At 53.3% G+C, this 12975-nt stretch overlaps 1 protein-coding gene across 1 annotated transcript in view; it reads left to right on the forward strand.

Moving 5' to 3' along the window:
- NECAB2 (N-terminal EF-hand calcium binding protein 2) overlaps nt 1–8514 on the forward strand; it is a 57501-nt gene extending 48987 nt beyond the window's left edge. The window contains 4 exon segments of the mRNA XM_075584726.1: nt 285–397; nt 520–597; nt 1115–1206; nt 7725–8514. Of these exon segments, the coding sequence (XP_075440841.1) occupies nt 285–397; nt 520–597; nt 1115–1206; nt 7725–7753 (312 nt within the window). The 3' untranslated portion in view covers nt 7754–8514.
- The last annotated feature ends 4461 nt before the right edge of the window (nt 8515–12975 follow it).

Here is a 12975-nt window from a genome sequence, read left to right on the forward strand (position 1 = left end):
TTCTCCCTGATCTTGTTGCAGAACGCTGCAGGTTCTCCCTGATCTTGTTGCAGGTTCTCCTGATCTCGTTGCAGAGCGCTGCAGGTTCTCCCTGATATTGTTTTTAGACATGTTGTGGAGTAATACGCAGTATTGTTTTATAGTGTTGCAGGTTTAGTTTCTGGTGGATTGGGGCACGGAAAAGCGACTTAAATAAGACTCAGATGTTTATTCCCTCTGAACATTTCCCAAATTATTTAACATCATAAAATCTCTCTCCCCTCCTTCCCCCCCCCCCCTCCCAGTACCTGTTCCTGGTGCGGCAGGAGATGAAGGTCTCGCCGCAGAGTTTGGGGGAGTTCAGTGGCTCTCTGAAACAGTATCTGAAGAACGTGTCTGGACAGGGGGACTGCTTCCAGTGAGTACACAACACCAGCTATGTCTGCCCCCACCCCCCCTAAATATTACCCCGTTCCTGCCCCCCCCCTGCATCCAGCTGGGAGGGGGTTAAACATGATGCCATGTTACTTTATCCCGCAGTGTCACCGCGGTGCGGCTCCCGGACGCGGTCACTTTCATTGTGTATGAATTTTGGGAGACGGAAGAGGAATGGAAGAGGTGCGTTACAATGAGCCGCCCCCCCCCCCCCCGTTCATTCACCGGGAGACCCCAAACCAGGGGGCCACCAACAGCTCCGGTGCTCAGGATATCCCTGCTGCAGCACAGGTGGCTCAATCAATGACTGCAGCACCTGTGCTGAAGCAGGGATATCCTGAACACATGACCTGTTGGTGGCCTTTGAGGACTGGAGTTGGCCGCTCCTGCCCCAAACCCTCACACCCCCCGGGGAAGTTACGTTCAGCTTTGTTACAATGTGAAATTGCGCCTAAAAGTCCTCGGACTTTATTTATTCCCCATTGGTCAAATTCTGTCACATGGTTTCGCTTTCCTGGGGGGTCCTTTGGTGCTCAACACGGGGACCTAAGCTACTACGGCACCTCCAGGGAGATAGACATGGCACGAGTTTCTGGGGGGGCACGGGCCAATAGGAAGGTACGGCATCTGTACTGGCTGCCTATTGGACGGCTGTGTGCGGGAAGCGGGGTTTAACCCCGTCCTCTCCCCCCCCCCCCAGGCACCTGCAGAGCGGAGCGTGTAAAGTATTCCAGCACGTGAAGGTCGACACTCTGACGCAGCCAGAAACGGTGGCCAGCCTCCCCGTGCCGGGTAAGACGTGCGCCCCTGTCAGAGGAAACGCTCGCACTTCCGCAGGGAACACATTTAATAATTGTGGCACTTACATTTTCTAATAAGCAGGCAAACGGCTTTAATGCCCCACACATCATTAACACCCCTGCTCTGATGGGGCATAATTAAGTCTGTAACGGCTGGAGCTTTATAAACAGGGATGGGGGGGGGGGCGCCTTTATATCACCTTTATATCACCTTTATATAATTGGTATTGTGACAAACGGCTTACTCCGGGGCTCCGTCGTTTGTCCGGGACTGTTTAGAACACGGTCTTTTAGGGTAGGTTAAATGATGAGGCGTCACGTACTGTTCCTTTAAACAGGCTATGCCTGGTTTATTCAGTCCCAGGCACTGAGACTGCCACAGTGCATACAACAGAAAACCGATCAAAACAAAAGCTGCTCACCTGAGCGATAACTTAACTTAGATATCCCTGACTCAGGGTTGGAAGTGGCTTTTCCACTTCCAACATCAAAACACGGTACTTTTGCAGTCTTACACAAATGAACAGAAAGATTGAACCTGTTTGGGGAAGAGGCTTCTCCCCTCTGTAGTTCAGCAGCCTTCCAGCCTCCTGGCTCTTGTGGGGAGACCAGAGCAAACAGGAAATCAGTCTTTCATACCTGATTCCTAATTAGCATGACAGGTGACAGAAATCAGGCAGCAGACAAACTCTGGTCTGGATCTCTCATCCCTCAGTTCCAGCGCTTGCCAAACTGTGGGATGGAGTGTATGTATTATAAGGCTGCACTCCCAGGCCAAACAGGATAGAAACTGTCTAGTATCCTGGGAGCCCTATATACGGAATTTATTACCATCCCCTGGTTTCTGTCACATATCCTCCCCCCCAGCTCAGACCTCGAGGGATGAGCGACCATGGATATTAGGGAGTGCATCCTTGACAACCCGTCAGCATTGCCATGTTTGTGCCCTGACCTGTGTTCCACAGAAAATTTAAAGGGTTGTAGGCTTAGGAACCACCTGGTCACTCTAGCATTCTTTTCCCTGTTTTGACACATCCAGGTAAGGGGTGCATGATCTGTGACCAACCGGAATTTTCTCCCCAACAGGTAGTATTTGAGCGTCTCTACAGCCCACTTTATTGCGAGACACTCTTTCTCTACTATGGAGTAATTTTTCTCCTGGGGATTTAGTTTCCTACTTAAATAAAGGATGGGGTGCTCCTCACCTTGAGACTCCTGGGAGAGTACCGCCCCCAGCCCTACCTCAGATGCGTCGGTTTGGACTACGAACTCTTTGGAGAAGTCAGGTGTGACCAACACTGGTTGGGCACAGAGAGCTTCTTTCAGGCTTCTAAAGGCCTGTTCGGTTTCGGGGGACCACTTTACCATTAGCGGTCCTCTTGCTTTTGTGAGGTCAGTTAGTGGGGTTGCCTTAGTTGCAAAATTGGGAATAAACCTTCTATAGTACCCAATTAACCCCAAAAAGGTCCTTACTTGTTTTTTTGTAACTGGCCTTGGCCAATTTTGTATCGCCTCCACTTTGAGTGTTTGGGGTTTGAGTAAACCTCTGCCAATAGAATATCCCAGATACTTGGCCTCCTCCAGACCAATAGTGCATTTAGCGGGGTTAGCAGTTAGTCCAGCAGACCGGACTGCGTCAAGCACAGCTTGGACCTTTGGAAGGTGGGATTGCCAATCTTCACTATGGATTACCACATCATCCAGGTAGGCGGCAGCATACCGAGCATGTGGTTTTAAAATTTTATCCATCATTCTTTGGAATGTGGCGGGAGCTCCATGTAAGCCAAAAGGCAACACCTTATACTGAAAGAGGCCGTCTGGGGTTGAGAAGGCTGTCTTTTCTTTTGCCCTTTCTGTGAGGGGAACCTGCCAGTACCCTTTTGTTAGGTCTAGGGTTGTGAGATATCGGGCTTTGCCCAGTCTCTCTACAAGTTCATCTACCCTGGGCATAGGATAAGTATCAAATTTTGACACCGCGTTTAGTTTCCGGTAGTCATTACAAAACCTTGTTGTACCATCTGGCTTTGGGACTAAGACTATAGGGCTGTTCCACCCACTTTGGGATTCCTCAATTACACCTAGTTTTAGCATTTTTTTAACCTCTAAACTTATAGCCTTTCTTTTGGCCTCTGGGATTCGGTACGGTTTAAGGTTAACTCGGACCCCCGGTTCAGAGACTAGGTCATGTTCAATTACGCTAGTTCTACCTGGCCGTATAGAGAAGATTTCTTTGTTTCTTTTCACTAAATTCTGAACCTCTCGTTTCTGATGAACAGACAGGGTTTCAGCTATGCTAACCTCTGGGTCAGTTTCTTGATTCTCTGACGGACCTGGGGGTACTAGGGTTAACAAGACTTCTCTATCTTTCCAGGGCTTGAGTAGGTTTATATGGTAAATTTGCTCAGGTTTCCTCCTACCTGGCTGTCTTACCTTATAATTTACTTCTCCCACTCTTTCCAAGACCTCATATGGCCCATGCCATTTAGCAAGGAATTTACTCTCCACGGTGGGAACCAGAACTAGTACCCTATCACCTGGAGAAAAAATTCTGACCCTAGCACCCTTATTATATGTATTCCTCTGTGCTTCTTGAGCTTTCTCCATGTGTTCCCTCACTATGGGTAGGACTGCAGCAATGCGGTCCTGCATCTGGGCAACATGCTCTATTACACTTCTGTAAGGGGTAACCTCGTGTTCCCAAGTCTCTTTGGCTATATCCAGTAAGCCCCTTGGGTGTCGGCCATACAATAGTTCAAACGGGGAGAAGCCAGTGGATGATTGGGGAACTTCCCTAATGGCAAATAACAGGTACGGTAACAAACAATCCCAGTTTTTCCCATCTTTATCAACCGCCCGCCGTAACATGCTCTTTAAGGTTTTATTGAACCTTTCCACTAAACCATCTGTTTGTGGATGATAGACTGAGGTTCTGAGATGCTTGATTTTTAGGAGTTTACATAGCTCTTTCGTTACTTGGGACATAAATGGTGTTCCCTGGTCAGATAGAATCTCTTTAGGAATCCCGACCCGGGAAAACAGAACTACTAACTCTTTTGCTATGTTTTTAGCTGAGGTGCTACGTAGGGGAACTGCCTCCGGATATCGGGTGGCATAATCTAATATTACCAATATATGCTGATGTCCCCTAGCAGACTTTATTAGGGGTCCTACTAGATCCATAGCAATCCGGTCAAATGGTACCTCTATTATGGGAAGGGGTACCAATGGGCTGCGGTACGCCTTGAACGGGGCGGTGATCTGACATTCTGGGCATGAGGAACAATAATTCGTAATTTCTGCCAGAACCCCAGGCCAATAGAAGCTTCGAAGAACCTTTTCTTTTGTCTTTTCCACCCCTAGGTGTCCCCCCAATGGGTGACTATGTGCGAGGTGTAATACTACGTTACGGAATGTCCGTGGTACCAACAATTGTTTAGTTGTAACTGATTTCCTTTTATCAACCCGATATACTAGGTCGTTCTCTACCTCGAAGTAGGGGTAAGCAAGTGACCTATCTGGTTGGCCAGGAGTACTATTCTGGTCCCATATATTTCCCCTTGCTACCGCTAATGTGGGGTCCTCCCACTGGGCCTTCTTAAAACTCCCAGGACTGACCTATGTCAGCGAGGGTCTTATCCGGTTCTGGGGTGGTAAGTGTCTGCTCAACATCTTGATTTGGGGTATTCCCTACCAAAGTAGTGATGGGGAAGGGAATTTTACAGCACTCCTCCTTTTCCCCCTTCTTATTTGGGCCCTCGTCAACCTCCATTTCTGAAAAAGGGAAAGGATTTGTTTCTTCTAATACTTCATTATGGTCCGCTATTGAACTCTGGGCGCTATTCTGAGCGGGGGACCACATTTTTAGAAAATGGGGAAAGTCGGTCCCTATTAACACATCATGTGCCAGTTTGGGTACAATACCCACCTTGAAATCTAAAGAACCAAACTCTGTTTCAAAAAAAACATCAACAGTGGAATATTCATGATTATCCCCATGTATACAACAAATTGCCACTCTTTGTGAACTGTTTCCCTGTTTCTTCTTAATGGGCAAGAGGTATTCGGACACTAGTGTGACCATGCTCCCAGAGTCAAGAAGTGCCCGAACCCTCTTACCATTAACCTTTACAAATGCCCACAGATGGTTATTCAAGGGGTCCTCTGGGCTAGGGCCCATACATTGGGACAACAGCGAATAAGGTTCCACGCTGTTGCATTGCATGGGCTCATCATTTAGTGGGCAGATTTTTGCTGTGTGGCCCCTCTCATGACAATTTACACATTTAGGTACATAGTCTGTGTCCCACTTAGAGCCTTTTCCCGGCTCCCCATGTTGGCTATTGCCCTTAGTGTGCGAACCACTGTTGCTGGTGCTGCGTGAAGGTGGTCGCCGCTCTTCAGCGCCCCTTAACCCCGGTACCCTTTTACCGTCTCTGGAAGAGTCCTGGAACCTCGGGTAGTGGGGTTGCTCCACGACTGTGGGTTGCGGGTGCTCTTCTGCTGCATTGTACCTTTCTACGAGGGCCACAAGCTCATCCGCATTGTGGGGGTCACTCCGACTGACCCAACGGCGTAAGGCAGAGGGAAGTTTCCTCAAGAACTGGTCCATGACCAACCGTTCCACGATGTGGCTGGCTGAGTTGATCTCGGGTTGTAGCCACTTCCGGGCGAGGTGGATGAGGTCATACATCTGGCTTCGGGTGGCTTTATCCATCGTGAAGGACCATGCGTGAAACCTTTGGGCGCGAACAGCCGTGGTTACGCCGAGGCGGGCGAGGATCTCGAACTTCAATTTTGCATAGACGTTAGCTTCGGCTGGCTCTAGATCAAAGTAAGCCTTCTGGGGTTCGCCGCTTAGGAAGGGTGCGATTAGACCAGCCCACTCAGCTTCTGGCCATCCCTCTCTCTGTGCCGTGCGTTCAAACGTGAGAAGATAGGCTTCCACATCATCCGAGGGTCCCATCTTCTGAAGGTAGTGGCTTGCCCTGGTCATTTTCGGTACTGGGGCTGCCGCTGCCAGTGGAAGGTTACTGATAGTCCCCCTCAGGATCTCGAGTTCCTGCTGTAAGCCCTGAGCGAACCGCTGTTGCTCCTCTCTCAGCAAGCGGTTTGTCTCTTGCTGGTTTGCATTCGCGTTTTGCAGGGCTTCATTCGTCTGTTGCTGGTTTGCATTCGCCTGTTGCTGGTTGGCATTCGCCTGTTGCTGGTTTGCATTAGTTTCTTGCTGGGCTATTAACAGCTGTTGCTGGGTTTCATTCGCGTCTTTCTGGGCAGCGACATTGCGTACCAGCGCACCCACCACGTCTTCCATCTTGTTTGCAGAGGATGAAAAAACTTTTTTTTTTTTTTTTTTTTCAAAGTTCTTCAACCCGCAGACCCCCTAGTGCTCTGCCCGCATTCTCCACCATATGTGACAAACGGCTTACTCCGGGGCTCCGTCGTTTGTCCGGGACTGTTTAGAACACGGTCTTTTAGGGTAGGTTAAATGATGAGGCGTCACGTACTGTTCCTTTAAACAGGCTATGCCTGGTTTATTCAGTCCCAGGCACTGAGACTGCCACAGTGCATACAACAGAAAACAGATCAAAACAAAAGCTGCTCACCTGAGCGATAACTTAACTTAGATATCCCTGACTCAGGGTTGGAAGTGGCTTTTCCACTTCCAACATCAAAACACGGTACTTTTGCAGTCTTACACAAATGAACAGAAAGATTGAACCTGTTTGGGGAAGAGGCTTCTCCCCTCTGTAGTTCAGCAGCCTTCCAGCCTCCTGGCTCTTGTGGGGAGACCAGAGCAAACAGGAAATCAGTCTTTCATACCTGATTCCTAATTAGCATGACAGGTGACAGAAATCAGGCAGCAGACAAACTCTGGTCTGGATCTCTCATCCCTCAGTTCCAGCGCTTGCCAAACTGTGGGATGGAGTGTATGTATTATAAGGCTGCACTCCCAGGCCAAACAGGATAGAAACTGTCTAGTATCCTGGGAGCCCTATATACGGAATTTATTACCATCCCCTGGTTTCTGTCACAGTATACAATTGGTCTTATACATACAAATGTCAATCTTTTTATATAGCACTATCCCTGTACATAGCGTGCCACAGCAGTAATACTCTGGATATAATAACACATAATGGGAATAAGCGTTGCAGGCATACAAGTAACATTAGGAATGGGGAGTCCCTGCCTGAAGAGCTTACAATCTAAGTGTTAAGTAGGAAGAACATGCAGAGACAGGAGGAGGGAGTTCTGGTAACTTGTTTTATTTTAATATAGAAATGTAGCCTGTAATAATCCCTCAGGACGGGGCGAATGTCTAACCCCCCCTCACCCAAGGGCGAATGTCTCTCCCCCCCTGGGGCGAATGTCTAACCCCCCCGGGGCATTAATGGCCAGAGAATACCCCGTGCCGAGGGATTATGACTTGGATAGAATTGATGGGAGAGCAGACTGTGTAGAGAAGTGAAGGCTCAGGGGTGATACTCGGTACTCTTCACACCGTTTCAGCTGCTTGGTGCACTCTGAGCAGAGATTGACGGCGCTTCCTGTGAGGACAGACCCCAAACTGACCGTATCGCCAGTGACCCGCTGCGCTGTCCGACCAGAAGCCCCCGAAGCGTCTCTTCTGACGACTTTGTTCCAAGTGCTGTCTGTGACCCACTTAGTGGGGAATGTATTTGCTTGTGAAAGGGAAAATCCCGCAGCCCCCCGTCTTCTCCCCACAAAAAACAGGGTACGTAGGAACTGCACAGGGAGCCTGAACGGAACTATCCGACTGCAAAACGCAGTCCTTTACTCAGAGCCAATCCATTAATGTACAGACCCCCCCCGCCGCCCCTCTCAGCATCACTATACAGTGCAACGCCTCCATCTTCAGGAACGAGGAATTTGAGGTAGCCTGCACTGCTGGAGGGGGCAGAAACTATTTGGGATACCCCTCGTTCATGTTATTAACCTCATTGCTGGGTGGGCAGTGAGAGCGTTAATGCCCCGTCTTACCTCCCCTAACGACGCATGGCTAGATTAGACTCCGGTAACGAGGCGGCCTCGTTAGCAGCTTCTGTTTTTTTTATCCTAGGACTGCAGGAAACGCATCAAACTTCCGGGAATGTCGCCTTTTTCATGTTTGATATTGTAGACCGCGGTTATATGTTATGGGCTGTGACGCAGAATGCAGGGAAATGATTGGGCTGTGACGCAGAATGCAGGGAAATGATTGGGCTGTGACGCAGAATGCAGGGAAATGGTTGGATATGTACAGCTAAGTTATACCTAATAAAGATCTTTAATCAGACAAGGCGACGTGTTCTGGTCGCCTCGCTTTCTGACGAGGCCAAAATCATTTGTACGGCAAATGAGTGTTTTTTATTCCTGTTTCTGATCCTTCAGCTCAAACAGTCTCGCACGGACTTAACCCCTGCCCTGCCAGAGTGTAATCCGTATGTTAGCGATATAGGAAACATTGTGCTGCTGGGAAAAGGGTTTCTAGACACCTTTTGCAGCTAAGTTTCTCTCCGGCGTCTCCCCTCGTTACTTGTACCTTACACTGATCAGGGCATCTTCATGTATCCTGTGTTCCCGTGTACACAGCACCATATGCCCCATGGTTAGCAGCTAATCTCCCATAATGCTTTGATTTGGGTGGGAAAGCCGTTCTCAGAAGCTTTTAAACGCAGACACCTGGGGATTCTGGAAATAAAACCATTTATTGTTACAATGCTAAAAAAGGTCAATTAAATACAATCATAAAAATACAAGTACAAAGTTGGCAAGTCCCCCCCCAGCTGGCCCGTGCGGGGGGGGGGGGGGGACGGGAGGACACGCTTCCTCCGGCAGGTGACTGTTTGCGGTGATACCCCCGCCGAGCGCTCAGAACTTGGCCACCAGTTCCATGACGGCGATGGTGGTGCTCTGACCGAAGATGAACGACCCGCACAGCACGGAGAGAACGCCCCACGCGACCAGACACAACCTGCGCAACAATGTAACGTGAAATAAAGTCGTTTAAGGTTTGGATATCAGCCCGCAGGCCGGGACACCGTGTAATGGAACACACGCAATGTTCATGGATGGATCTGGTCTCACTATAAACCTCAGTTATCCGATACAATAGCCAGGGTGTATAATAACTGCCCCCCTCCCCCGGTGATAATATAACTGCCCCCCTTTAAACACTGAGCAGGAAAATGCTGCATCTTTAACCCATTGAGTACTGCACCTAGCCCAGCTGCTAAGCGTTTGCGGGGTCAGAGGGGCCGTGCGGCCCTCCGCCAGTATTAAGGTTCTCAGAGGGGCCCTGCGGCCCTCCGCCAGTATTCAGGTTCTCAGAGGGGCCGTGCGGCCCTCCGCCAGTATTCAGGTTCTCAGAGGGCCGTGCGGCCCTCCGCCAGTATTAAGGTTCTCAGAGGGGCCCTGCGGCCCTCCGCCAGTATTCAGGTTCTCGGAGGGGCCGTGCGGCCCTCCGCCAGTATTAAGGTTCTCAGAGGGGCCCTGCGGCCCTCCGCCAGTATTCAGGTTCTCAGAGGGGCCGTGCGGCCCTCCGCCAGTATTAAGGTTCTCAGAGGGGCCGTGCGGCCCTCCGCCAGTATTCAGGTTCTCAGAGGGGCCGTGCGGCCCTCCGCCAGTATTAAGGTTCTCAGAGGAGCCGTGCGGCCCTGTGCCAGTATTAAGGTTCTCAGAGGGGCCGTGCGGCCCTCCGCCAGTATTAAGGTTCTCAGAGGGGCCGTGCGGCCCTCCGCCAGTATTCAGGTTCTCAGAGGGGCCGTGCGGCCCTCCGCCAGTATTAAGGTTCTCAGAGGGGCCGTGCGGCCCTGTGCCAGTATTAAGGTTCTCAGAGGGGCCGTGCGGCCCTCCGCCAGTATTAAGGTTCTCAGAGGGGCCGTGCGGCCCTCCGCCAGTATTAAGGTTCCCAGAGGGGCCGTGCGGCCCTCCGCCAGTATTAAGGTTCCCAGAGGGGCCGTGCGGCCCTCCGCCAGTATTCAGGTTCTCAGAGGGGCCGTGCGGCCCTCCGCCAGTATTAAGGTTCCCAGAGGGGCCCTGCGGCCCTCCGCCAGTATTAAGGTTCTCGGAGGGGCCGTGCGGCCCTGTGCCAGTATTAAGGTTCTCAGAGGGGCCGTGCGGCCCTCCGCCAGTATTAAGGTTCTCAGAGGGGCCGTGCGGCCCTCCGCCAGTATTAAGGTTCCCAGAGGGGCCGTGCGGCCCTCCGCCAGTATTAAGGTTCTCAGAGGGGCCCTGCGGCCCTCCGCCAGTATTAAGGTTCTCAGAGGGGCCGTGCGGCCCTCCGCCAGTATTAAGGTTCTCAGAGGGGCCGTGCGGCCCTCCGCCAGTATTAAGGTTCCCAGAGGGGCCGTGCGGCCCTCCGCCAGTATTAAGGTTCCCAGAGGGGCCGTGTGGCCCTCCGCCAGTATTAATGTTCTCGGAGGGGCCGTGCGGCCCTCCGCCAGTATTAAGGTTCCCAGAGGGGCCGTGCGGCCCTCCGCCAGTATTAAGGTTCTCAGAGGGGCCGTGCGGCCCTCCGCCAGTATTAAGGTTCTCAGAGCCGTGCAGCCCTCCGCCAGTATTAAGGTTCTCGGAGGGGCCGTGCGGCCCTCCGCCAGTATTAAGGTTCTCGGAGGGGCCGTGCGGCCCTCCGCCAGTATTCAGGTTCTCAGAGGGGCCGTGCGGCCCTCCGCCAGTATTAAGGTTCTCGGAGGGGCCGTGCGGCCCTCCGCCAGTATTCAGGTTCTCAGAGGGGCCGTGCGGCCCTGTGCCAGTATTAAGGTTCTCAGAGGGGCCCTGCGGCCCTGTGCCAGTATTAAGGTTCTCAGAGGGGCCCTGCGGCCCTGTGCCAGTATTAAGGTTCTCAGAGGGGCCCTGCGGCCCTGTGCCAGTATTAAGGTTCTCAGAGGGGCCCTGCGGCCCTGTGCCAGTATTAAGGTTCTCAGAGGGGCCCTGCGGCCCTGTGCCAGTATTAAGGTTCTCAGAGGGGCCCTGCGGCCCTGTGCCAGTATTAAGGTTCTCGGAGGGGCCGTGCGGCCCTCCGCCAGTATTAAGGTTCTCAGAGGGGCCGTGCGGCCCTCCGCCAGTATTAAGGTTCTCAGAGGGGCCGTGCGGCCCTCCGCCAGTATTAAGGTTCTCGGAGGGGCCGTGCGGCCCTCCGCCAGTATTCAGGTTCTCAGAGGGGCCCTGCGGCCCTCCGCCAGTATTAAGGTTCTCGGAGGGGCCGTGCGGCCCTCCGCCAGTATTCAGGTTCTCAGAGGGGCCGTGCGGCCCTCCGCCAGTATTCAGGTTCTCAGAGGGGCCGTGCGGCCCTCCGCCAGTATTAAGGTTCTCAGAGGGGCCCTGCGGCCCTGTGCCAGTATTAAGGTTCTCAGAGGGGCCGTGCGGCCCTCCGCCAGTATTCAGGTTCTCAGAGGGGCCGTGCGGCCCTGTGCCAGTATTCAGGTTCTCAGAGGGGCCGTGCGGCCCTCCGCCAGTATTAAGGTTCTCAGAGTGGCCGTGCGGCCCTCCGCCAGTATTCAGGTTCCCAGAGGGGCCGTGCGGCCCTCCGCCAGTATTAAGGTTCTCAGAGGGGCCGTGCGGCCCTCCGCCAGTATTCAGGTTCTCAGAGGGGCCGTGCGGCCCTCCGCCAGTATTAAGGTTCTCAGAGGGGCCGTGCGGCCCTCCGCCAGTATTAAGGTTCTCAGAGCCGTGCGGCCCTCCGCCAGTGTTAAGGTTCTCAGAGGGGCCGTGCGGCCCTCCGCCAGTATTCAGGTTCTCGGAGGGGCCGTGCGGCCCTCCGCCAGTATTCAGGTTCTCAGAGGGGCCGTGCGGCCCTCCGCCAGTATTAAGGTTCTCAGAGGGGCCGTGCGGCCCTCCGCCAGTGTTAAGGTTCTCAGAGGGGCCGTGCGGCCCTCCGCCAGTATTAAGGTTCTCAGAGGGGCCGTGCGGCCCTCCGCCAGTATTCAGGTTCTCAGAGGGGCCGTGCGGCCCTCCGCCAGTATTAAGGTTCTCAGAGGGGCCGTGCGGCCCTCCGCCAGTATTAAGGTTCCCAGAGGGGCCGTGCGGCCCTGTGCCAGTATTAAGGTTCTCAGAGGGGCCGTGCGGCCCTCCGCCAGTATTAAGGTTCTCAGAGGGGCCGTGTGGCCCTCCGCCAGTATTAAGGTTCCCAGAGGGGCCGTGCGGCCCTCCGCCAGTATTAAGTTTCTCGGAGGGGCCGTGCGGCCCTCCGCCAGTATTAAGGTTCTCAGAGGGGCCGTGCGGCCCTGTGCCAGTATTAAGGTTCCCAGAGGGGCCGTGCGGCCCTCCGCCAGTATTAAGGTTCCCAGAGGGGCCGTGCGGCCCTGTGCCAGTATTAAGGTTCTCAGAGGGGCCGTGCGGCCCTCCGCCAGTATTAAGGTTCTCAGAGGGGCCGTGCGGCCCTCCGCCAGTATTAAGGTTCTCAGAGGGGCCGTGCGGCCCTGTGCCAGTATTAAGTTTCTCAGAGGGGCCGTGCGGCCCTCCGCCAGTATTAAGTTTCTCGGAGGGGCCGTGCGGCCCTCTGCCAGTATTAAGGTTCCCAGAGGGGCCGTGCGGCCCTCCGCCAGTATTAAGGTTCCCAGAGGGGCCCTGCGGCCCTCCGCCAGTATTAAGGTTCCCAGAGGGGCCCTGCGGCCCTCCGCCAGTATTAAGGTTCTCAGAGCCGTGCGGCCCTCCGCCAGTATTAAGGTTCTCAGAGGGGCCGTGCGGCCCTCCGCCAGTATTAAGGTTCTCAGAGGGGCCGTGCGGCCCTCCGCCAGTATTAAGGTTCTCAGAGGGGCCG

Source organism: Ascaphus truei, unplaced genomic scaffold (genome assembly GCF_040206685.1).
Source record: "Ascaphus truei isolate aAscTru1 unplaced genomic scaffold, aAscTru1.hap1 HAP1_SCAFFOLD_719, whole genome shotgun sequence".
In the NCBI taxonomy this organism is placed as follows: Eukaryota; Metazoa; Chordata; class Amphibia; order Anura; family Ascaphidae; genus Ascaphus; species Ascaphus truei.